Source organism: Molossus molossus, unplaced genomic scaffold (assembly GCF_014108415.1).
Source record: "Molossus molossus isolate mMolMol1 unplaced genomic scaffold, mMolMol1.p scaffold_m16_p_1, whole genome shotgun sequence".
Taxonomy (NCBI): domain Eukaryota; kingdom Metazoa; phylum Chordata; class Mammalia; order Chiroptera; family Molossidae; genus Molossus; species Molossus molossus.
Window position 1 is genome coordinate 9,453,522 of NW_023425344.1, and position 25,365 is coordinate 9,478,886.

Genomic DNA, 25,365 nt, shown 5'->3' on the forward strand with positions numbered 1-25,365 from the left:
CGTGCTGGGTGGGACATGCTGGGTGGGATGTGCAGGTGGGATGTGCAGGTGGGATGTGCTGGGTGGGATGTGCAGGTGGGATGTGCAGGTGGGATGTGCTGGGTGGGATGTGCTCGGTGGGATGCACAGGTGAAATGTGCTGGGTGGGATGTGCAGGTGGGTGGCCATCCCCCTCCTACAGAGTCATGCTGCCCATGAACAGTGCTCTGCAAGATGAGCAAGGAAACCTTCACATTTGTTCAACCTCAGGTTGATTGGCAAACTCTCTCTCTTTCACTCCCTCTCTTCCACTCTCTCTAAAAACCAGTGCGAAAAATATATCCTCCGGTGAGGATTAACAAAAAGAAAAAAAAGTGGTTTTAGGGACTTGGTAGCAACATGACAAAACAGATCCTCAGAGATGTGAAGAATTAATAAGATAACTTCAGTGAGACTTCTGCCGCTACAGGGATGGGCACCATGTCCATGTGCCATCTGGGTCGTTTAACTCAGAGCACATTGTTGCTTAGCAGTAAACAGATTGTGCTTGTATCCCAGCTCCTCCACCACCACTGTGTGTTCTTGGGCAAGTTACTTAACCTCTCTGTGCCTCTGTCTCCTCATCTATAAAGTGCAGAGGATAAGTCTCTGCGTCACAGGACTGTGAGCTAAATGTACAGAGCTTTTAGAAGAGGCCCTGCCACAAAGCAAGCCCGGTTCAGGTATTTGCTGCTCTTACTACTCTATAAATTAATTTCAAGAAATAACTAAGATACTGTACATTATTTTAAAGGGAAAAAGTGGACCAGAAAGCAGATGAAGATGCATATGAAGCAGAAATTCAAGCTGAAGTAAGCGAGTTGTTGGAAGAGCACTCCGAGGAGTACGAACAGAAGATGGAAGAATACAGAGCTGCGTATCAGCACTGGAAGAGAGCTCAGGTTTGTACACAGCGGCTCAGCCTTGAACTGGGCTGACCTTGGGGAGGGTTAGGGTCTGGAGGGCAGCCCATGAGGCAGAGGGAGGGAAACTGGGCAAGCTGACTGGCATCCCCTGCTGGCTCTGCTCTGTCTCCCTCCCTGCCCCCTGGCCAGGGGACAGAAGAATGAGTGGATTCACTGGCTGCCGAATGCACTTGTTTAAAAAGCCACAGAGCTGCTGAAACCAGAGCCAGCTTTTCCACAGAGAGCTCTCTGTTATCACTCCGTGGCTATTTGAGTGGACAAACGTGTAATAACAGTAATTGCTCACATACATGTCAAGCACTTTACATGCAGCATCCCATTGAATATAGGGCAGTAATGCTTCCAGGTCTCCCTAGAAAACGACATAGCTTTGTACACGTGACCTGCCAAATGGAATCCAAGGGCAGGAATAGGTGAGGGCGACCTGCAATGCCCGTCCTGCTCACATTGTCACTGTGATTTCAAGATGTGTCCTTGGCCTTGAGAATCTGCATTAACGATCATATGAATAGCTAGCGTTTTTAAGCCTTTCTAGGGGCCGCACACTGTGGTTCGTGCTTTCCAGCGGTACCGCGTTTCATCAGCCCTGGAAGGAGTGTCCTGTGAGTGCCATCGTTTGTGGATGAGAAAAACGAGGCACAGAGAGGTCAGGGGCTTCGAAACCCGCCTGAGTGCACACAGCTGAGGGGGAGCTGGGTTTGCATCCAGGTCTCTCTGACGGAAGACTGTGCTCTGAAATGAAACCCCAACATTTCCGTTTGACCTGAGGTTGCCTCTTACCCAACAGAGGGCCAAGAAAAAGAAAAAGAGCCCAGCAGACGAAGGACGCCCTGATGAGGAGCTGCAGGAGCAGTCTCCTGGGGAGGACCCTGTGAAACCCACCCCTCTGGAGCCCCCCAGCCGGGCAGCGCTGGAGCAGCAAGTCCGGGACAGAGCAGCCCGGAGCAGGAGGAGGCCTGGGGAGCCCACGCTGCTCCCAGAGCTGAGCCTGGCGGGGAGCGTGACGCCCAACGACCAGTGTCCCAGGTGAGCTTGACATGTGACACGCGGTCAGTCTTACACGTGTGCACATGTACTCAGCACTGTGTGAAGTGTGCCTGTTCTGCACATCTCCTGACCGACACCATGCAATCGGGAGAATCATTAACTCTCTGCAAACATATATTTGGTTGAACCACAAGGAATCGCCGGTATTTGTCCATGTTTTGGTGGACTCCACGGGGTTCACCTCCCCAGTGAATGCGTCCCTGCTGGCTTCCCAGGAGCCCGTTATAGGAAGCGGCCGCTGGGGGCGCTCTTCACAAGTGCTGCCCACATAGCTTTCATCAATCCCTACCTAACCTCAGTGTGTGTTTTCTGTCCGCAGGTAGCGCAGCCCCGTCCCTAGCACGGACATGCAGGTCTCTCCTCAGCCCTCGTTCCAGCTGCTCCAGAGGCCTTGCAGCGCCCCCCAGAGGTGTTGCAGATATTAAGTCGGGCCCTTTTCTTAACAAGCTGGAGTTGCTATTGACAACCAATAACTGGAGATCTGGGGCATCTCCGCACACACAATAGTAACATTAATGGCCACGCTTGGAGATTTTGATACACTTTTTTAATTTCCTGGCTTTAAGAATAATATACTTTCCAAGGATACCTTTTCTTGGGACTCAAATGACCTTTAAAAATAGAAGACATTTCTCCAACACTGCAGTCACTCACCATCGGAAAGTGTTAAAAACCAGCTTGCATCCTGGAGAAGCGGACGTGACCTCTCTGCTATGATATGCTGTTATATTTTTAGGATAAAATGTCCCACCCAAATATAAATCACTCCTACCCCTCATGGTTTGAATTCGCTCTGTTTAACAAGTTGTATGTTTCTGTTTACTTAAAACTTTGGGATGCGATGCGAATGTAAGGCTTGTTTGAAAAAAGTTAAGGAGTTGTTGAACAGCGATGCATGGACCCACTTCTTTTTTTTTTTTATCCTCACCTGAGGACATTTTTCCATTTTATTGTTCAGATAGAGTGGGAAGGAGGGAGGGAGGGGGAGGGGCAGAGAGAGAGAGAGAGAGAGAAACATCGACGTGAAAGGAACACATCAAGTGGCTGCCACCCACAGGGTCGGGGACAAACTGCAACCAAGGCATGCGCCCTTAGCAGGAACCAAACCCGGGTTTCTCTGGACCGCAGGCTGATGCTCTAACCGCTGAGCCAAACTGGCCAGGGCTGGACCCACTTCTTAAACCCCCTCTTTCCTGCTCACAGCGCCGTAGTATAGGGAGCTCTGCAGTACCTAGGTTATTCTGGTTCCGCGAGGGCTAACGTGACCCCCAGTGCCTCTTGCCCTGATCAGTGCCCATTTGCCAAGCTCTCCCGTTCTCCTCGGTCACTGAACACGAACCTCACCTGCCAACGGTCTCACTTTGCAGGGCGGAGGTCTTACGGAGGGAAGATGTCAAGAGGCGCTCGGTGTATTTAAAGGTGATCTTCAACGACAAGGAGGTGTCCAGGACCGAAGCTCGGCCACTCGGGGCAGACTTCCGAGTTCACTTTGGACAGATTTTCAATTTGCAAATAGTCAACTGGCCGGAGAGTTTAACGTTGCAGGTACGCATTTTAATGAGAGGCACCGTCCCAAGGATACTGGGTCATGGCAGGTGCCAGAGGGTTTGAAATCAGGACGGCTGTGCCGGCGTCCTGATGGGTTCTCAAGGGGGACAGATGAACCTCCTCCTGGTCATGTCTGTTCCTAAGGTCTTGGCAGAAGCAGGTCTGTGACCTGAACTCGCCACCTCAAAATGTTGACAGAGTGGTCAGCAGTGTGGCTGGAGAAGAGTGGGGGGCTGACGGAGGTGGGGGTGGGGAGGACCTCTGGCTCATTCGTCATAGGAGTGCCTCAGTCTCGCCCTCTACCGGGACCCTAGCATAATGCACCAGAGAAATCAATTACGCTATAATCACGGGTAGTTAGGGGGGTTGGGAGGGGAAGGGTTACAGGTGTTAGGATTCCCCCCATAAATCTCCCTACTAGCTTAAATCCCACCATTAGCAATATATTTATTTCCTCGGGCTACCATACTAAGCAACACCAATTTGGTGGCTTAAAACAACAGATATTTAGTGTCCCAATTCTGGAGGCCCCGAAGTCAGGGGTCAGCAAGGCCATGTTCCCTCCAGGGGACAGCAAGGCTGGAGGAGAATCCTTCCCGGCCCCTTCCAGCTTCTGATGGCTCTGGGAGTCCTGGGTTCGTGAGGACATAACTCGTGTCCGCCGTCACGTGGCCTCTGTGTCTCCGTGTGGCCTTTTTGTCTCTGACAAACATACTCTAGTTGGACCGCTGTAGGGCGCACCCTGATCTCATATGAGCTCATCTCGATCCTTAACTCATCACAACTGTAAAGAGCTATTTCCAAACAAGGCCGCGGTCTGGGGCTCCAGGTGGACAGCACTTTCTGGAAGACACCATTCAGTGTCTCAGGCTGGCGGTGCTCACGGCGTGTCCACTCGCCCGCGCGCACAGAATTCCCGTCGTGATACGGTCAGCGCTGTTCACCAGGGCCGCCAGCGTGCAGCACGCAGGCCGTTGCTGGTTGTCCACCACCCAGCGGAATCACTCATCTTTATCCGCCACTCAGTTTCCTGTTCCCGTCCACCACCCTTGGCAGAAATGGCCACTTGAGCCGGTCCTTCTCATCCCCAAGCCTGGATGTGACTTCCTTCCCAACACAGGACTCCACCGCGACCTGCTCACTGTAATTAACATTAAGTCTGCAGGTGCCATTGCAGCTGTACACTTATTAAAATATTTCAATACATCTGTACCGAACGGTAGGTAGCTGCCGACCTGGATCCCACAAAATGCCACCCTGACCACGGGGACCTCAGTTCCAGACCCCCGGGCCTTCCCACAAGGGACCAGGTAAAGCCGGGTCCGAACAGGGCTAGTGCCGCCAGGATCCTGCCCTGTGCAGCTGAAATCCCTTCGGATCGGCTCGCCCTTGGCAGTGGGCATTGTTCAGCATGTTGAATACCGACCCCGGCCTAGACCTCTTGGTAGTTAAAAACCTTCTGAAATGGGTACGAGAAGTTTTGTTATCCATGGAAGTGCAGTCCTTGCGGTGTCACAAGGAAAAGAATTTCCTGAGACTCACACGGGACAATGAGTAACATTTATTCAGGTGGAAATGAACCCCTGGATTTCCACTGTCCCATGGAAAAATCCAACCGTGTCCTCAGCAGGCTCAGACTAAAGGTCACGACCGCAGTCCCTGCTCCATATTACAGCACAGCCCGGGCCAGCATCCTGCGGTGGGGTCCCCACGGCCGTGAGCCATGCTGCTGCTCAGGCCACGTGGCTGGGGGGAGAGAACAGGGAGCCCACGGCGAGTGTGGGTCATGGAGCAAGAGACAGGGAACTCTTTAGGGGTTTTGACCAGGAGCTTCTTCCAACTCACCAGTTAACTTTCCGAGATCTAGCAAGCTTCTGATGGAGTGCGTCCCCTAGCCAATCCACTGTTCCCCAGGCTAGCCTCCCTGCACCACCCGACTTCTACTGCACATGTGCCGATCTCCATCCCCTCCTCCCGCCCAGCCATCCGGGACCAGATGGGGGAAGGGAGGGAGTTAATCCCCTCGGAGGAACGATGTTGTGTGAAGCTGTAGCTTCCTGGTGAAGCTTCCCACAGTGCTGACTTCCTTTTGCTTTTTTTCTTCATTAATATTAACTAGCTAATTACAACAATAACAATCTGAGACAACTAAGATAGGGGAGTTCTTTTGACCGTGGGAAGGAAGCATAGTGGGCAGGCTTGGAATGAAGTAGAGGAGCCGAGAAATGGGGTCAGCACTGGACAACCAAGGTCAGCCACCTCGCACTGGCGATTTGTCCCCTGCTTTTCACTAGTGACCTGGGGGTGGCGAGGGCCGAGGGGGATCCCCAGTCACAGAGCACCGAGCATCAAGACCCAAACTGAATTTTTTTGCCGTACTGACAACAGCATGTGTATCTAGACAACTGAGAGTCTTTGTTTGAAATGTTCGCACTTGGTTCAGTCCAGTCAGTCGTGTGATTCCTTAAACCCCCTGAATGTGTAAGGAAACGCCTGTGTGTTCTGGAACTTGAACAAAGTAGAACTGAATGTGTTATTGAACTTCACCTTCAGCATATGGTGAGGAAAAAGCCACTGGGGGGCAGGCAGGAGCCCGCAGAGCGATGTTCTCTCTCATCAGTGTTTCTCTCTCTCCCCCTCTCCCCTCCTCTCTCTCTAACATTAATAAAGAAAAAATATTTAAAGAATGAAACATGATGGAGGAAGTAAATGAGCACAATTTTCAGGGGACACTTTGCTGTCACTTGCCCTTAATAAGGAGTCTCTGGGGGCCCCTGTATGCGTCTCTCCCATCCTCCATCCACAGCGGAGCAAAGACCTCAGTTATTCAGAGCGTGTCCCCCGGTTTGAGATCTGTCCCTAACCCTCCTCCCCATTCCTCCCTGCAGAGGAGAAGCCATGAGAAGACCCATGTTGGGGACAGCTGGTGCGGGTGGGCGAGCAGCAGATAAGATGGCAGGTAGGAAGGAGAGGTCCCACTGATCAAAGGACAGGTGGCAGGTGCCCCGCCACGCCCGCTGATCGGACCACCTGGCAGGCATTCTGGACAGTTTGAATTTTCTGAAGGAAAGACCTCCTCCACCTTCCACTAGTGCACCAGTATTTCATTTCATAGATATCCTAAAATATCAGAGAAGCCCTATACTATGTCCTGTGTGCTGTCTTGAATATTAGCTTGCTGTGTCTGTTACAATCAAAACAGTTTTTTTTAAATAAACAAGCAAAGCTTTATGTTATAATACCAAGAATATACTCATAGGCAATTAGCTTAGCTCTACCCAAATAGCTGAATCATATAATCTTCTTTTAAAAATTACAAATGAGTCTTGCTTAAAATTCATAAGCTATCTATAAATATGTAGTAAGTGATCGAATCCCAAGTCATAAGAGCTCATGGCATAATTTCCTAGGATTGTGTCACAGTTACAGATGAAATTAATTTAGGGGCTATTGTATTTCAGCCCTCTAGGACTAGTACTATGCCACTTGGAAATATTACATATCGTTGCAAGTTTTGAATTAGGGAAGGTTGTAGATGCATCTGTCTCTGCCAGTGCTATCAAATCCCTAACTTTAGACCCTCATTATTTCAGAAAAAACTCAGAGATTCTCAAAACTATAATGTGCCAACCGACGAATCAACAGGCAAGGCAGGAATGCTTGCTATTTGCTTGTTAAGAGCCAGCCGAGTGTCCGGCACTGAGCCAGGCGTGGGGGGTGGGGGGTGGGAGCCATGTGTAGGATGGAGGCTAGACGACCCTGTCTCTGGGACCTGCGAACCCAGCTAGGAGACAAGAGAGCGAGAACTACTCAACCAGTGCTCAGCCGGGAGTGGTGTGCAGGCCCCTGGGAGGGAAGACAGGGACTGTGCTGGGTGGTTTCTCGGGCGTTCTGATCCGTGAGGCTCAGTGCTTCCTGGCAGGCTGGAGGTGCGGGTGCCAAGGCCGCCCTTCAGAGCAGAGAAAAGTCCAGACGAAAAGCCAGGAGGGGATGGGTCGGGCCTGACAGTGGGGAGGGGAGGAAGGAATTAATTAGAGCAATACTGCAGCCTGGAGAGGAGGACCTGACAGCACTTGATGACAGTTTGACTTAAGACAGCGGATGGAGGAGAGTCCAAGTTGGCCCCAAGGGAGGGGTGCGATCGGATTGCAAGGGGCAGGCGAGTTGGAGCTTCTGAGGTCTTTGCAAAATGAAGGCTGGGCCTTTTACAGAAATGAACATTGATTTGGAAATGAAAGAGCGTGGGGTGATTGCACCTCTTTCTTTACGTATCACTCACATGTGTGGCATCGTCACCCATGTTCACCTTCCCGACTCCCCCTAACCCACAGCTGTGGTGTAGCCCAGCTGGGCGGCTCGCACAGGTTTTAGCATCAGTTGTTCTTAGGAATCAGTCCTGTGGAGCTTTCATACTCCTGGCATGTGGATTGAGGCAGGAAGGTTTCCTTCGAACCACGTTGGCTCTTTCTTGAGTTTCCCTTCCCGGGGCCTCCCTGAGTTCTCCCGCTCGAAGGCGGAATTGCACTCTTGGAGTGGAAATCCTGTTTGGAGAGGGGCCCTTGTCAACCCTGCCAGCTCCCTTTGTGGCGGTCATCAGTCTTTGTGGACATAAGGCCAGGACACGTGTTTTTTCACACATGTCTTATCTATGGATGAGTCAGACTGTTGAGAGCGTCCCTAGGAGCCAAGGGGAGTGGATGCCAGGAGCCCCAGAGTGTGCAGGGCGGAGGAGCCGGGGGCCAGAGCAGGTGGAGGGCAGCGGCGGCTACAGGAGAGGGGATCGCACAGGGCCAGGTGAAGACAGGTGGCGTCATCTAAACAGGAGGAGGTGGGGCTCGGAGTGGACAGGGGCCCGTGCAAATGGGGGAAAGGTTTAGAAAATAACATCTGACAGATGTGACTTCAGGCGCACGTTCTTTACTTATGCGATCTCGTTATCCTGCAGAAAACCAGGGGCACTTGTAGTCTCCCGATTTTAAAGGTGGGAAAATGGAGCTCCTGCGATACTGAGTAATTAGTAGCACAAAGCAAGTCCGTGGCAGAGCAGAATTCCAACCCTGTTCTGCTTGACTCTAAATGTCAGGCTCAGGTCACCATGTGCACTGGGCATAATGATAAAGAAGAGCAAAGCCCAAAATGTGCATATCTCTGCACTCTGAGAACTGCTTCCTGTGGGGAAAGTTCTGGAAAACAAGCTCAGGCATCACTATGCACTGCGCTGTGCTGGTGTTCGATACTATTTAGTATAAGACGATGGTTACTGGAGGATGACCACCTGCCGGGCGCCATTTTTTGTAGATGAGCTCAGTGAATCCTCACAAGAGTCCCAGGTAGCTGTGTTAGTGTCCAGCTGCACTGCAGTATGGAGAAGTTAAGTAACTGGCTGAGGTCACAGCCAGAAAGGACCAGAGCCAGGGCCCAGCCCCCAGAACCCGGCCCCCTGTCCACCTCTCCACGCTGCCGCCACCTGCAGTTGGGACATTCCGCCTCCCAGGTGTTCCACTGAGCAGATGCACTGTGCCAAGCACTGGGGAACAGGAAGACGAACTGGATGTTGGGTGTGGTCCATGACACGCCGTTAGACTGCTGGGGGAAATGACAGGAGGACCTGGTGACTGAGTCTGATGGATGTCGGCAGAGAAAATGAAGGTACCCAGAGGAGGCTCCCCCCAACCAGAGGCTTGGCAGAGAAGGGGAGTAGGGGCCTGATCAGGGTTTTGGAAAGGGACCATGGTTTACTTACTTCAGGATGCGGTTGATTCGAGGATGCTTGTCAGCCACAGGAAAAGCAGCCAGGAGAGAGGTGGAGACAGTGGGTGGGCGGGGGGAGGAGAGGGACCAGACTCTTCGGGATAGTGGATACTGGGAGGAGTGGGTTAGGCATGATAGGAAGGTCCTGCGATGGGAGTGATGACGGGAGGGGGAGGGCCCGGCTCTGAGTGGGTTCCATTGAAGGAAGGAGTCTGTGGCCCAGGGATAGGAAAGGCTTGGTTCGACACGGAGGGGCAATGGGGACACGAGCCCCCACGCGACTGGCAGACTGGTGAACAGCAGTGGGGATGAAAGCATCCACTCCGGGCGGCTTCAACATTACCAAGTGCAGGAGAGGAAACCGTTTGTCTTGTGTTAGAATCAGAGGATTGTGATTTAAAACCGTGCAATATAAACTTTACTTCATGATGGAACAGAATCCTTTGTCTATGTTCATCTTATCCAGACAATTCTCAGTTGGAAGCAGGTCATCTTGCCCCAGGGTTGTTGAGTCAAAGCAAACACAGGCGAAAGTGGCAAAGATTAGATAACAAACCTATGCCCCTGGTGTGCTTCCCATAAAGGGATATCTCGATGAGTTAATTTGCTATACCGTAAAAAGGTTTTAAAAGACAAGAAACCATACCATTTTCTCAGGCTACAAGTTTGTGCCAATGAGCTCAGAACTTAACAGGCCACACCAAGGTGTCCTGTGCCATCAACAATAACCAGCTACCTGTTCATTAAACTGTGTCAGATTGTAAAACTGGGCCCTTATGAGAGGCTGGGACAAGCAACTTCTTTTCCGTTAGAGTTCTGAACCAACAAAAAAAATGGAGAAAAAGTATAAAAAAGTAAAAAGTATAAAAAGAAAGGGGAATCACCTATAAATTAATAGAGGCTTAAGGGACATATCGATAATATATGGAATACATTTGGATCCTGATTCAAAGTGTTACAATAATTGTTTGAGGCTCTAAAGCAAATGTGAAATTTCCTGAGATTTGACATAATCGAGGGATTACTGTGATAGTGGTATAGTAGTTACGCTTTTTTATATCTTTATCTTTTTTTTTTTATCCTCATCCAAGGACATTTTTGCATTTATCTTCAGATAGATAAGGAGCGAGAGAGAGAAACATTGATGTGAGAAAGACACATCGAGTGGCTGCCACCCACACGACCCCAACTGGGGCCGGGGACAAACTGCAACCGAGGTACGTGCCCTTAGCGGGAACCGAACCCGGGACTCTCTGGACCGCAGGCCGACGCTCTAACTGATGAGCCCAACCGGCCAGGGCTCTATCTTTATCTTTAATGATACATATTTGCAATATTTACAGATCAAATGAGGGATCGAAACAGTGGTAGAGAGAGGAATGGTTGAGAATAAGATGAAAACAAATTGACCATAAATTAATGGTAGTGAAGCTAGGTGATGGGTTCATGGTATACTAACCTTCTAGGATGACATGTGTGTGAAATTTTCCATAAACGTTGTTTTTCTACCACAATACTGAACCCTCTGGGGGGTTGCTGAGGACGGCCTGTCCCTGAGCTTTCTGCCGTTTCTGCTGTTCGCTCTGTTTATTGTCATGCTTTCCTTTCCTCTGACAACAGGGTCTGGTACTAGCCTATGGTCCTGCCCTTCTTTCTTCACTCTTTATTCTGTTTAATGTTTTGCTCCCGTCCTCCCATCCTCTCCCCGTCAGCAAGTTCTCTTAATCTGTGTGTCTGTGTCTGCTTTGTTTTGTCTGTTCATTTAGTTCGCTTTTATTTTTTTAGATTTCACATAGTATAAGCGAAACAATATGGTATTTGACTTTCTCTGACTTATTTGACTTAGCATAATACCCTCTAGGTCCATCCATGTTATTGCAAATGGGCAAGATTTCACTCTTTCTTATTGAATAATATTCTGTTGTGTATATGTACCTCATCTTTATCCATTCACCTACTGATGGACATCTAGGTTGCGTTCACATCTCGGCTGTTATTGGTAATGCCGCAGTGAACACAGGGTGCTATATCTTTTCAAAGTAGTGTGTTTGTTTTGTTTGGATAACTATCCAGAAGTGGAATCACTGGATCAGATGGCAGCTCTATTTTTAAGTTGGTGGGAATTGCCACACTGTTTTCCATAGTGGCCGCACTTATTTACATTCCCACCAACAAGGAGAGGGTCCCTTTTCTCCACATCCCCTTCATCGCTGATTTGTTGTTTTATTGATGGCGGCCTTTCTGACAGGTGTAAGGTGATGCCTCACTGTGGTTTTAGTTTGCATTTCTCTGATAATTAGCGATGTTGAGCATGTTTTCATGTCTGTTGGCCATCTGTGTGTCCCCTTTGGAGAAATGTCTACCCAGGTCCTCTGCCCATTTTTTAATTAGATTTTCTGGTTATTTTGGCATTAAGTCGTATGAGTTTTTTTTTATATATTTTGGTAACATTTGCAAACATCTTCCTATTCAATAGGTGTTCTGTTGCCACTTTCATGTGGCTGTCTCTCTTCCTCTCTTTCAGGTATTTGAAACAATCGGACACGGTGGTACCACCTTGCTAGCAGAAGTGTTTCTGCCGATTCCTGAAGCCACGGTTGTCTCCGGAAGGGCTCCCATTGAAGAAGTGGAGTTCAGCAGCAACCAGCATGTGACCCTGAACCACGAGGGAGTTGGAAGTGGTACGCACCGCTGATTATCCTCCATGGCTCAGTTTCTCTGTTGGATGTGAACATAACTTTCTTTTCACTCTCAGTCAACCAGATAATTCTAATATTGCTATCAGAAATTCAAATGGAAACAATAACAATACAGAATTTTTACAAAGTTATTTTTTGTATATTCCTAGTGGCTAGTCAATACATAGAACTTTGCAAGTATTAAGTAGTTCGGAAGTGTGAATTAAGGACCATTCGAATGCCTTTGATACCTTCATTCCACGTCTAGGAATCTTTCCTAAGAAAATAATTTGAAATGAGGACAAAGTTGTGTGCAGAAAAATGTACATCATGGTATGATTTTAAAGCTGAAAAGTTTGAAATAACTTAAATAATTATAATAGGGAGGTTATTAATTAATGTTCTATCTCTTACCTTCTGCAGTCTGGTTGGATAAATGATGGAGTGCCTCACTCTTTCCTCTCTGTTTCTTATACTTGATATCTTTTTCTTTCACTGCTACATGCTGTGTAATTTCTTTATATCTGTCTACCAAGTCATGAATTCTCTCTTTGGCTGTGCCTAATCCATATAACTCATCATTGCATTTCTCATTTCAATTCTTGTATTTTTCACCTCTAGCTATTCTATTAGTTCTTTTCCAATCAGTCTGGTCAGTTGCGATTTTTTGTGTGTGTCCTTTTCTCGGACTCAGTTTTTTATTCATTCATTACTTTACTTTTCAAACATATTACAAATTTTTTAAAATATTCTGCATCTGATCATTCTAACACTCATCTGCTTATCGGTCTGATCTGTTGTCATTTGTTCAAGGTGGCTGTTTCCCCAAGCGTCTGGTGGTTTTTTATTGTGAGGTCATATCTAGAGAGCTGCGAGGTCATATCCAGCCATCAGTCTGACACCCCGAAGACCTAGGCTTCGGTTCCAGCTCTGACACTGACAAGCTGTGTGACCCTAGTAGTCACATAACCTCTTTGAATACTGTCTTCCTCGCTCACAAAATAGACCTAGTACTACCTCCTTCAGAGCCCTATAAGGTTACTTTAAAGACCAAGATGGGATGTTTAATATGTAGCAAAAGTCCTGGAAGAACACAGAGATGCTGTTACAGTGTAACAGTGGTATGTTTCATGTTAATAATACCAACTGGAAATCTAGCCTGTGAAGTTGCTATATTTAGTGCTTGAAAATCTCTTTCTTCCTTACTTGATTAAACATACTGCCCAGAGACTTCTTGTCTCGTTTCCATAGAGTGGGGGCCAAATCAGGGAGGCTGTGCTGTGGCCCCGTGCTTAGCAATGGCGAACACTGTGCGTGGTCACTGCCCGGCACTAAGTGCTTTGCAGCGTGGCCTCCCCTGACCCTCTGTTCTTCTCCAGGCACACTCCCACCTCGGGGCGCGTACACGTGTTCCTTCTGCCAAGAAATGCTTTCTCAGGATGTCCCACCTGCTCAGTTGTTTCAGGCCTTTATCCAGAAGGCTTCTCCTATGGAGCCTCCCTGGCCACCCCATCTGAAAGTTCAACTCCTCCCCACCCCCCAAAACACATACTTTCTATATACCTTCCTTAATTTATGTGTCTCTTTTGTACTTATCACTCTGTGACATACTACATTGCATTTAACATTTGTCCGTCTTTCCTCATCGCCTGAAGTCAGTGATGCTGAATCCTGTGTCCCATCCCCGCCACCCCTCCTGCTCATTCCACCGTCTCATGTCTGCTTTCTTTCTGGGACGGGCTCGCTCCCTCCTTCTAAACGTTTGATGTGGTGTTTCCCTAGGTGTGCCCTTGTCATTTGAAGCTGACGGTAGTAATCAAATGATTCTGATGACCTCGGGAAAAGTGTCCAACAGTGTGGCATGGGCTGTTGGAGAAAACGGGACACCTTTACCTCCTGCGCTGTCCCAACAGAACACCGGAGTTAGGAGGTAACGTGGGGCTGGGGTTAAACTCCTGAGCATGTCGGCCTTAGCACGAGTGATATCCAAAGGGGAAAAATCACATTATTTCCTTTTATTGTCCTATGCCAGTATTTTCAGGGGTTTTTATTGTTCTTATGGCAAAATTTAAAATATGAATGGCCTAACGAACTTTGGTGTTTATCAGTGTCAGAGATAGTGAAAGCACTTTCTGTTATTTATACTTCACAAAAACTCTGGAGTATTCTCCCTCTTAATCAGAGCCGGCAGTAAGCCCCACACAGTTGTAGAAGTTCATTGCTAATGAGGACTGGCATCGGACCTTCTGGTTAGATGAAAGTCCCTATGCTCAGTCTCCTTCCTTGATTACTAGATTCTTAGCTTTTACTCAGAACAACAGAAGAAAGAGACCCCTAGCCGGGCCCCCTCTCTTTGTGGGTGATGCCTGTCCAGGCAGCTTGGACTGTGGGAGCCAGGTGTCCTGGGTTCCAGTCTTGCCTCTGTCATTCTTCAATAGATTTGCCTTGAGTTGATCATTTTACCATCCTAGGCCTCAGAGCCCCATCTACAAAATAAAAGGATGTATTCTGATCACTGAGGAGACACTGTCCAAGTCACAGACTGTCATTTTCAACATGTAGAAAAATAGAGGAGGCTTGTTCCGTCCCGTCTCCTCTCTCCATCCCAGCACAAACCCGTGTCCGCATGATGACAACGACAAGGATGCGGTGCTCTGCACATGCCCCGTCCGGGGACCAGCAGCCTTTCCCGGTGCAGGCTGTGTGCGCCCCTGAGGATGCGCAGTTTGCATTCATTCCAATGAGTTTCACTCTAGGGAAATTCCTGGGACTAAAGCTCCCACTCAGGCAAGTTAATGAGAAACACAGCCCTGTTCATAACAGTGCTGACAAGCCTGGCCTCCGTGGACTTCGGTCCTGTCCAAAGTTGGTGCTTATGTTAGTTGCATCATTATTTTCTCCCTCTCTCTTTGTTTTTGGGTCTCAGCTACACGTTGCCCGGGTGTGAGCCTGGGCACCCTGCACCAGGTTCCCAGGCGCCTTTTCACTGGCCTAGATCCAGGGACTCGGGACACTGACCTGCTCTGGGCGCCTGGAGGAACAGCACATTCCCATTCCTTCCCTCCATACCTCTTTCGTTCTCCCAGTTCTATTGAGATGTAACTGACATATAACACTGAACACGTTGAAGGTGTATAACATAATGATTTGATATATGAATATACTGTCAAATGATCACCACGGTAAGTCCACCACCACACAGTTACCCATTTTTTTCCCTGTGATGAGAACTTGTAAGACTTACTCTCTTAGCAACATTCAAATATACAATACAGTGTTGGTAACTCTAGTCACCTTGCTGTTTGGTACACCCCAGGATCTTATCACTGGAAATTTGTACTTTTTGGCTACCTTTACGCATTTTCCCCACTCCCTGCCTCGGGCACCAGTTTGTTCTCTGTTTCTATAAATGTGGGTTCTTTTGCATTCCATATATAAGTGAACTTGTACAGTATATGTCTTTCTCTGCCATATTTATTTCACCTCGCATAATGTCCTCTAGATTCAGCCATGTTGTTGAAAATAGCAGGATGTCCTTTTTTATGGCTAAATAGTATTCCTTCATATGTGAATACCACATCTTTATTCATTCATCTGCCAGTGGATACTTAGATGGTTTCCATACTTTGGCTATTGTAAATAATACTGCAGTGAAAATGGGGGTGCAGATACTTCTTAGGGATAGTGATTTTGTTTCCTTCGGATAAATACCCAGAAATAAGATTGCCAGATCTCATGATAGTTCTTTTAATTTCATGAGGAACCTCCATATTCTTTCCCAGCGAGGATGCACCAGTTTACATTCCCATCAACAGTACATGAGGGTTCCCTTTTCACCACATTATCTTATGCCAACACTCATTATCTCTTCTGTTTTTGGTAATAGTCATCCTAACAAGTGTGAGGTGATATCTCATTGTGGTTTTGATATGCATTTTCCTGATAATTAGTGATGCTGAACACTTTTTCACGGACCAGTCAGCCACTTGAACACCTTCTTTAGAAAAATGTCAGTTTAGTTCCCATGTCTAGTTTTTGATTGTTTGGGGGGGGTGGTTGCTATTGAGTTGTATGCGTCTCTTAGGTATTTTGGATATTAACCCATTATCAGATGTGTGGTTTGTAAATATTTCCTCCACCACCATATTTATTGTCTTTTTTTTTCTTTATGGATTTAAGAGAGAGAGGAAGGGAGAGGGAGAGAAAAATAGAAACATCAATGAGAGAGAACATCTATTGGCCGCCTCCTGCACGCCCCCCACTGGAGATCGGGCCCACAACCCAGGGAGTCAAACCAGTGACCTCTCGGTGCATCGGTTGACGCTCAGCCACTGAGCCACACTGGTCGGGCTATTTACTATCTTTATAAGATATTTTAAAACAACCTCCAAGTAAAGAAAAATGGCAGAAGTCCATCCTTAGCATGAGGTTTTGTGGGTGGAGAATAAGAGCTTCCTTAAACACTACGTCCCTGGGGTTTTGTGGTCCTGGTGCAGACTGCTCTGAGGTCAAGTCCGCCTCATGGTGCAAATTTTTTTTTCTTTTTTTTTTAGTGCTTTGAAAAGAGCCGATGCCATCTTATCGATTGGCACCTCAGGACTGACGGACATGAAGAAGTTGGCTAAGTGGGCAGCAGAGTCCAAGCTCGATCCGAACGACCCCGGCAATGCCCCTTTGATGCAGCTGGTCTCGGTAATGTGGCAGAACCGGCACACGCGCTGCGTCTGGCCGGGGTGTGCTGGGAGTGGGAATCGCTCACTCCTGCACACACTGTCCTGCCTACTGTTCTCTGCGGTCGTGCCTAAGACCCCGAGGGCGGAGTGAAGGGCAGGCCCCAGCTCCAGCTCTGGGCCTACAGCGCTGTGTGAGCACGGCTGGCACTCAGGTCTCGGAGCCCCGAGCTGCCCCACGGGGCCGTCTCGATACAGGCCAGCCGCGACCAACACTTTGCTGGGCACACACTCGGTGTGCAGCGAACACCAGCTGCTGCTGTTGCTACTCTCACCTCAAACTTCTGTGAAACCCCCAAAGAAAGGGTTCATCTTCCCCTTAGCTACTTGCTCAAGGTCACAGAGCTGTTAAGGACTCAGATCCAAGTGCATCTGACTTCAGGGTATGTGCCCTTCCATCTCACCTGGGTGGACCGACGGGCCATTTTAAGGAACTGTGGTTTTGTTTGTGGTCTTATTTGATGATTAATTTGATTATTATTTAGCTTTCATTTAAGTATTTATGGGATAAGTTGCTTGTATCTATCATAACGTTCAGAATTCTTCTTCAGTAAATGTATAAGCAAAATGGGTCATTAGTCAGTAAATGATTTTTCTTGACATCAGATACAAATGTTTACGTTCCCAAGATAATAATTCCCACAGAAACATCATAAACAAGCAGATGATCCAGAAAGTGACTCTAGCAACACACCCCACGGCCACGTTGCTTAGAGGTTCGCCAGTGGGCTAACTATAACTAGGATGAAAATGTTCATTTCTCTTCCAATATTTCGAAGTCCCAAAGCAGACTTCTGACTTTTGTCTTTATAAACTCTCCTCACAGCATGATACCTGCAGTGTGGATGAGAGAAATGTCGGAACAGGTCACATTACCTGAAGGGCAGTCTATTCCATGTAGTTTTCAAGTTACGATTCGATGGCTGTCTTTTTTCTTTATTGATTAGAGAGAGAGGAAGGAAGATGGAGAGAGGCAGAAACATCCATGAGAAAGAACATCAATTGGCCGCCTTCTGCATGTCCCCCACTGGGGATCAGGCCCACAACCTGGGCATGTGTCCTGACCGGGAATTGAACCAGCAACCTCTTGGTTCATGGGTCCGGGCTCAACCACTGAGCCACCCGGCTGGGCTTGATGGCTATCTTGACATCAGAAGTAACAAAGGACAGGCGTCACCATCATGTTCCCTCTGTAACTGGGCGCCTTCCGGTAGAAGCACCGGGACGCCTTCGGGACTGGTCTCCTTCCCTGCACCAGGAGTTTCACAGCGGGGTCCCTGTCCCCGGCACAGAGCCCCAGCAAACCTCTCTCCCACTGGCCTCCTTCCCTGCACCAGGAGTTTCACAGCGGGGTCCCTGACCCCGGCACAGAGCCCCAGCAAACCTCTCTCCCACTGGCCTCCTTCCCTGCACCAGGAGTTTCACAGCGGGGTCCCTGACCCCGGCACAGAGCCCCAGCAAACCTCTCTCCCACTGGCCTCCTTCCCTGCACCAGGAGTTTCACAGCGGGGTCCCTTCCCCAGCACAGAGCCCCAGCAAACCTCTCTCCCACTGGCCTCCTTCCCTGCACCAGGAGTTTCACAGCGGGGTCCCTGACCCCGGCACAGAGCCCCAGCAAACCTCTCTCCCACTGGTCTCCTTCCCTGCACCAGGAGTTTCACAGCGGGGTCCCTGTCCCCGGCACAGAGCCCCCGCAAACCTCTCTCCCACTGGTCTCCTTCCCTGCACCAGGAGTTTCACAGCGGGGTCCCTGACCCCAGCACAGAGCCCCCGCAAACCTCTCTCCCACTGGCCTCCTTCCCTGCACCAGGAGTTTCACAGCGGGGTCCCTGTCCCCAGCACAGAGCCCCCGCAAACCTCTCTCCCACTGGCCTCCTTCCCTGCACCAGGAGTTTCACAGCGGGGTCCCTGTCCCCGGCACAGAGCCCCAGCAAACCTCTCTCCCACTGGCCTCCTTCCCTGCACCAGGAGTTTCACAGCGGGGTCCCTGACCCCAGCACAGAGCCCCAGCAAACCTCTCTCCCGCTGGTCTCCTTCCCTGCGCCAGGAGATTCACAGCGGGGTCCCTGACCCCAGCACAGAGCCCCAGCAAACCTCTCTCCCAGTGGCCTCCTTCCCTGCACCAGGAGTTTCACAGCGGGGTCCCTGTCCCCGGCACAGAGCCCCAGCAAACCTCTCTCCCACTGGCCTCCTTCCCTGCACCAGGAGTTTCACAGCGGGGTCCCTGTCCCCGGCACAGAGCCCCAGCAAACCTCTCTCGGGCTTCCCTTCTGCCCAGGAGGAGGTGGCAGCTGCCAAAGCACCCACCCCACTCAGCCTGCAGGGGTACTGAAGGCATCTTTTCTGTGCCCTGGACGGACGCATGGGGGCTGGCACCCCGGCCCATCTCTGGCTCACTTCTCAATGAGCAAGGCCAAGAGGTGCTTCAGGGACAGGAGGCCTTGGCCCTGGCGCTGAGCGAAGGTGCTTGGCCGGCTCCGGTGCTTCTGTCTGCATACGTGTGTATGCAAATGTATTGCAAACTGCATTTCAAACATGAGGAGTGTAAAGGGGTCAACCACATGGTGATGCAGGAAGGCTCGGCGGGGGGTGGTGAGCACACATGTAACATACAGATGATGTGTCATGGAATTGTACACTTGAACCCTGTATAATGTTATTAACCAATGTCACCTCAATACATTTAATTAAATATATGTATGTATTTAAAACACACATAGTAAATTTTATATACACTGTGCATATGGTAATCTTATTTTCAGTAGACACCTAGTAATACTCTATTATAAATGTCTCATTTTTTAGTCTGTGTGTTTTTATAACACCTATTAGGGGAGCGTGCATCCCCAAAATGAACCTTATCATTTTTATTTCTTTGGAAAAACTATTTGTGGCACTTTTTATAGCTACGAACTGAATGTAGTGGCACCTGCCTCGTTACCATTACCCTCTCACGTACTTCGTCTGTAAATGAGACGCGGTCCATGTCCCGTCTCTCATCTAGAACAGTTCAGCTTCCGCTCCCGAAGCTCGAAGCTCGGGCCGGCTCCCTCTGGACGGAGCCCGCGCGGTCCAGCCTGTCGTGTTTCCTGTGCCTGCAGGTTGCCACCAGCGGTGAGCCCTACGTCCCCGACTTCTTTCGACTGGAGCAGCTGCAGCAGGAGTTCAACTTCGTCTCGGATGAGGAGCTAAATAGAGCCAAACGATTCAGGCTCCTGAGTCTCAGAAGCCAAGAGGTGCCGGAGTTCCGAAACTACAAGCCCATCCCAGCCTATGACCGAGAAATTATGGAAAAGGTATTCCAGGTGAGAAACGGCTGTGATGAAATGTCGCCGGGCTACTGAGTGAATGTGTCTCTGGGAGTTTTGTTGTCGTTGATCTGTTCCCAGTAGCGGTACCAGTTTCTCTTTTCAGCACTTACAGAACCTTTCCACTATTTTTCTTGCATTCAATGTTCAAATTATCTCGTATCTCATTATAGTGACTGCCATAAATGAAGAAAACTTAGAACTGTAGGGTTGAGAAATATCTTGACTATTAATAGGGCAAGTTGCCTGCCTTAGGAGTTCGATGCCATTTTAATCCGATAAGGTAGCACACAGCCCGGGGTGAGCAGCCCTGGGGAAGTGGGGACAGGGCTGGGCGTCCTGGGCACCGGCAGGATGCAGAGCCTGGCTGGGCCAGGGGCAATCCAGGGACTGTGGGGGCGGGATCTTTGAGGGCTCACGGGTATTAGACCTGTGGGGAGGGGGGCAGGCCCGTGAATGCAGACGGACAAGTTTGAATTTGATGAGGTAAGTGGACAAACTGCTGGACATTGGTACCGGAAAGACTTCATGCAGAAGCTGTTCTTGGGGAATATTTTGGCTACTTGGTTCTCGTCTGCCTTGTTTGGACTTGTGATTGTGATAAAAGCCCAATTCGAACGAACTCGGGCACCAAGGAGAGTTTACTGAGAGGTGAAATCCCAAAATGGGGCTAAATAGCTAAAGATGGGGGGCAGATGTGCACGTGTGCCTCGGTGGCACCAGGACCCTCCCCCATCCTGTCTGGCTTCATTTTCCCTCACTGTGGACAGACTTTCTCCGCTTGACCCCACGGTCCCCAACATCAGCCAAGCTCACACCTAGTAGTGTCAGTCGGAAGGGAGCGGTGTGTCCTCTTGGCCCAAGTTTACAATCTCGGGACCAGCACTTGAGTCACACAGTGGGCTGCAGGCCCCAGAGCATCCCGTGGGACCAGGACAGGGTCGAAGGAGAAGACGGCAGCTCGCTGGGCCCACAGGGAATGTTGTTGATGGAAAAGGAGAGGAACATGCCTGAGCAGATAAAGCCAAAGTACCCACGACCTTCCTCCGAGTTGGTGACGAAGTCAGCTGCACCCGGATGCTATTTGCTATTTTGTTTCTTGGCTTAAGGTAGAAGAAGACAAAGCTTAAGCAGAGGCTTTGGCTGAGTTGCTGGGTGAGCTTGAACCACAGCAACTGTGACCTCTGTGGCCCCTGTCTCTTCTCTCAGGAACATTTCAAGGTATAATTACAGGTTTCTCTTCCATTGAAAAGGCATCAACCCACTGACCCCGGATCCCGGCACCACGTCCAAGACCAACTCTGAACCAGAAGTTCAGAGGAAGGTGGAAGAGACATTCAGAACCATAATTTATGAACTTGAACTACATGTGATACGTTCTCTAATCCCAAGAAGGGCATGAGAGAGGACTACTACTTTAAAATCATAAAATCATTCCTTTTTAATTCTTAGGACTATGAGAAACGGTTACGAGACAGAAGTGTAATTGAGACCAAGGACCACATAGATAGCCACAGGGCCGCAGTAGCCAAGTACCTCCAGCAGGTAAGGAACATTGTTTTTAACAGTCCCTACGGGGAAATGCCAGCATCCGGAGGCGGGAGGTGGGATGTCTCTATCCTTTTAAATATCTACGTGATGCTTAAACCCTGAAGGCTTATTGTCTCATAGTTACAGACATGAAATCGATAAACAGCTCTCTTTATTAAAAAAAAATATATTTTTTTTTTCTTTATTGGTTTTAGAGAGAGAGGAAGGGAGGGGGAGAGAGAGATAGAAATATCGATGAGAGAGAACATTGACTGGCTGCCTCCTGCGTGCCCCACACTGGGGATTTGGCCCACAACCTGGGCATGTGCCCTGACCAGGAATCGAACTGGCGACCTCTTGGTGCATGGGTGGACGCTCAACCACTGAGCCACACCGGCTGGGCTCTCTTCATTTTTGGAACATATGAAAACATTAGGATGTATTTCAGTTTATTGTCGGTGGTTATCTTAAGTGGGGTTTGAGGACAAGAGACTCAATTGCTAAGGCATGGTTTTCTAATATTTGACTGTTTGCATCATGCTATCTTTGTAATAAAATCGAAGTTGTGTACATGACATCCTTACTGCCCTGTGCACCAGAAAGCTGGAATGCCTTTTTATCCTCCCTCCCTTTCATCCTTCCTGTCTTTAATGAATTTAACTTATAAGAAAGACTACCGTGGCTACAGTACGTTTCCCCGTCCAGCTGATGCGCCCTTGGCTCCTGTGTAAGAAGCCAGCCGAGGACACTTGGAGGTCCTCTGTAAAGGGGGGTTGGGAAGTCAACCAGCCTGAATGGGGAGGACTGAAGAATCACTGCTGAGTTGCATGTGCCCTGAGAACGGTCCTGGTTTGTTTGTTCGTTCATTCAGCAAACTTGACTGTGCCAGGACCTTTTCAGGACCTGAGAACACAGCAGAGAAAAGCAGAAAACCCTCTGCCCAAGGGACTGTCACCAGCGAGCAAAGCCGGGCGATTCACAGCAGGGAGAGGCCAGTGCTGCGGAGACAGTGAAGGTGGCCAGTGAGGCTGCACCCGGGGACACTGGCGTGAAGAGGGGGACAGGTTTAGGCAGGGAACTATAAAGGTCATAAAGCAAGAACAGTTTGAGTAAAACTGCTTTCTTTCCCCAGGTTAGGGACTCGGTGTTAAATCGTTTCCTGATTGCAAAACACCATTTTCTTCTCGCGGATTTGGTCGTCGAAGAAGAAGTTCCCAATATCAGGTAAAAACACACCTTTGTTTCTTCTTCTAAAAATTGCTTTTATTGCGTTCTATTAAAATTACGTGTAAACACAAGATGGTTATCCCTGGGCGGTGTGCATCTGGACCACGAATAACGCTGGAACCTGGTAAAAGCTGAGTCATGCCCAGCAAGTGCACCGGGTGGGGGTCTCCAGAACCAGGCCCCCAGGGCCTCTCCATCACGTGCCCAGACCTGCCTCCCCTCCCCCCGCGGCCTCGGCAACCTCCCAGCCTTGAATCCCGCAGCACCTCCCTCTTGCACATGCCCCACATGCTCCGTCAGCTCCCCATGGGGACATCCCTCCCCTCCCTCTGGGGCGGTGGGGCGCCGGGCAGCGGCCAGGGGGTCTGGGTGGCAGGGCCGCCTGGGTCCAGCACCCCAGCTCGGAGGAGAGAGCTGCTGTGTTTGGGGAGGCGCAGGGCAGCCGGAGGGGGACAGATGTTTACGGAGAAGTTGGAAACCGACTGAGTCTGCTTGATTGTCTTCCTGTCATTTAGAAAAAACTTCAAATTGTCTCAACTCGGGTGGGTGCATAAAAGATGGAGGATAACGTTCTTCCTGGGTGCTCTTGTGGGATCCGCTAGCCTCAGGACTAGCCTCAGGACCCTCTCTGGGGATCGCAGGCTCCTGAAAGGTTATTGTTCACGCGTGTCTTTCCCCTCCACGGAGTCGGGAAGGAACAGAACACTGCCGTCCACGGCCGCCCCATCCACGTGCAGAGAGAGGCTGTGCCGCCGTCAGTTCCCACAAACCCCTTCTCTTACTCCAGGCCCAGGGTCTAGTCATTGCATGTTTTATTCAGTCATGAAAATTACACTTAGACTAGATGGTGACTTTTTCATGCTGTTTTCCCATTTCTTTTCTTTTTCTTTTTTTTTTCTGCTTTACTTTCTACATTAAGTTCTGAAGGCTCGGGGTATGTTCTCTCTTTCTTTTAATTTTGATTTGCTCTTGCTTTTAAACTGAGATGTCTCTGTATTTAGTGGTGCCAGGCGCCAGGGGCTCCCATTCTGACTGCGGGAGGAGCCCTCTCTGCGGGGGGAGCAGCGTCAGCCATGGAGGGGATGTGTCACGCTGGGCCCCTGACGAAGGCGGCCCTCGTGCTGAAGGAGTTGGGCTGTGATTTGTGACCGCATGGATGGACCTAGAGAGCATTACGCTGAGTGAACTAAGTCAGACAGAGAAAGATAAATACCATGAGATTTTACTTATATGTGGAATCTGCAAAGCCAAACTTATGGGAACAGAGAGTAGAATGGGGGTTACCAGGGGTGGGGGGCGGGTAGGGGAATTTGGGAGATGTTATTTCAGTGTACAGATTTGTAACTAGCAGATAAATAAGTCCTGGAGATCTAATGCACAGCATGGGGACGCCAGACAACAGCACTGTCTTACAAACGTCAAAGTGACTAAGAGACTAGATCTTAATTGTTCTCACCATAGAAACAGAAATGATAATTGTTTGACGCGACAGAGGTGTCAGCTGATGCCATAGTGGTAATTATGTTATAATGAATGAATGCAACATATCGTTTACCGTAAATTCACACAATGTTGCATTCAGTTACGTCTCAGTAAAACGAAAGTTAAAATGATGACATGTAGACAATGGCGCACGCAAAGGGAGATTCGTGAAAATGTAAAATAATGTCACTCGTCTCACATTTTGTTTTGGAGGAAGAGTTCGTCTTCGTAGTTTTACATTATGTTAACGTGCAGTGAGCTTGTAAGTGAGCTAATACATAAACGCATGTCGATATTAAGAAGATGGCCGTGCAGTCAGAGGGAGCTGAGGTTGAACCCCGCTTCCCCGGCCCTGGTTAGGAGCCTCAGCAAATCATAGCACCGCTCAGAGCCTCCGGTTTCCTCCTACGAAAGCGGGGTGAACGCTCACCTGTGAGGAGTGGAAATGGTCTGTGTAAGGCCCCAGCCTGTGCTTGATTCACGAAGGAGCGGACGAACGGTTGCTCTTCTGTGCTCTGTGGGACAGAAGACCCCAGGAGGGGACCAGCAGCTCCAGAGCCCACTGGGGCCTGTGCCTCTTGGGCAGAGGCTCCAGCCCGGCTAGTAGGAAGCAGAGAAGTGTGCCTGCAACCTGAGGCCAGCTCTGCGCAGCTGCATTGTCCTGTGCTGTTGGGGTAGTCGGTCCTGTGAGCTTCCAGACATCGAGTCACACCCGAGTCTCTCAGTCTCAGCCAGCGTTGGCGTATTTGCTCCATGGCCCTTTCTCCCACGGGCCTCTGACCTTGTCGCTTTCATCTCAGTGAGAGGTAGGGAGACGGGATCCCCGTGCTCCTCCCCCTTCCTGCTGACCCCGCCTCCTGCCCCTCCTCCAACACAAGTGCTGGCGTCATAACCCTCAGCAGCCCAACGCCTGCCCTGTCACCTCAGCTGGTTCCAGACCAGGCCCTCTCCTCTCCACACCCAGGAGGTAGCTATGAGCCCCATTTTCAGATGATGAAACAGAGGCTTAAAGAGGTGAAATCATTTGCTCAAGGTCAAAGAGCGAGTGGAGCCAGGACTCACACCCAGTCCTGTCTAAGGCCGGAGTGAGGAATGCCAGGACGTGGCGGAGAGGGAGTGA

At 49.5% G+C, this 25,365-nt stretch overlaps 1 protein-coding gene across 1 annotated transcript in view; it reads left to right on the plus strand.

Moving 5' to 3' along the window:
- The window catches only part of CC2D2A (coiled-coil and C2 domain containing 2A), a 116,750-nt gene that overhangs the window by 63,230 nt on the left and 28,155 nt on the right, over window positions 1–25,365 (plus strand). Inside the window, exons 15-23 of the mRNA XM_036279367.1 lie at window positions 773–920; window positions 1,732–1,970; window positions 3,359–3,536; window positions 11,815–11,971; window positions 13,751–13,898; window positions 16,522–16,660; window positions 19,800–20,003; window positions 21,459–21,551; window positions 22,669–22,760. Coding sequence (XP_036135260.1) covers window positions 773–920; window positions 1,732–1,970; window positions 3,359–3,536; window positions 11,815–11,971; window positions 13,751–13,898; window positions 16,522–16,660; window positions 19,800–20,003; window positions 21,459–21,551; window positions 22,669–22,760 — 1,398 coding nt within the window. The remainder of the gene's footprint in view (window positions 1–772; window positions 921–1,731; window positions 1,971–3,358; window positions 3,537–11,814; window positions 11,972–13,750; window positions 13,899–16,521; window positions 16,661–19,799; window positions 20,004–21,458; window positions 21,552–22,668; window positions 22,761–25,365) is intronic.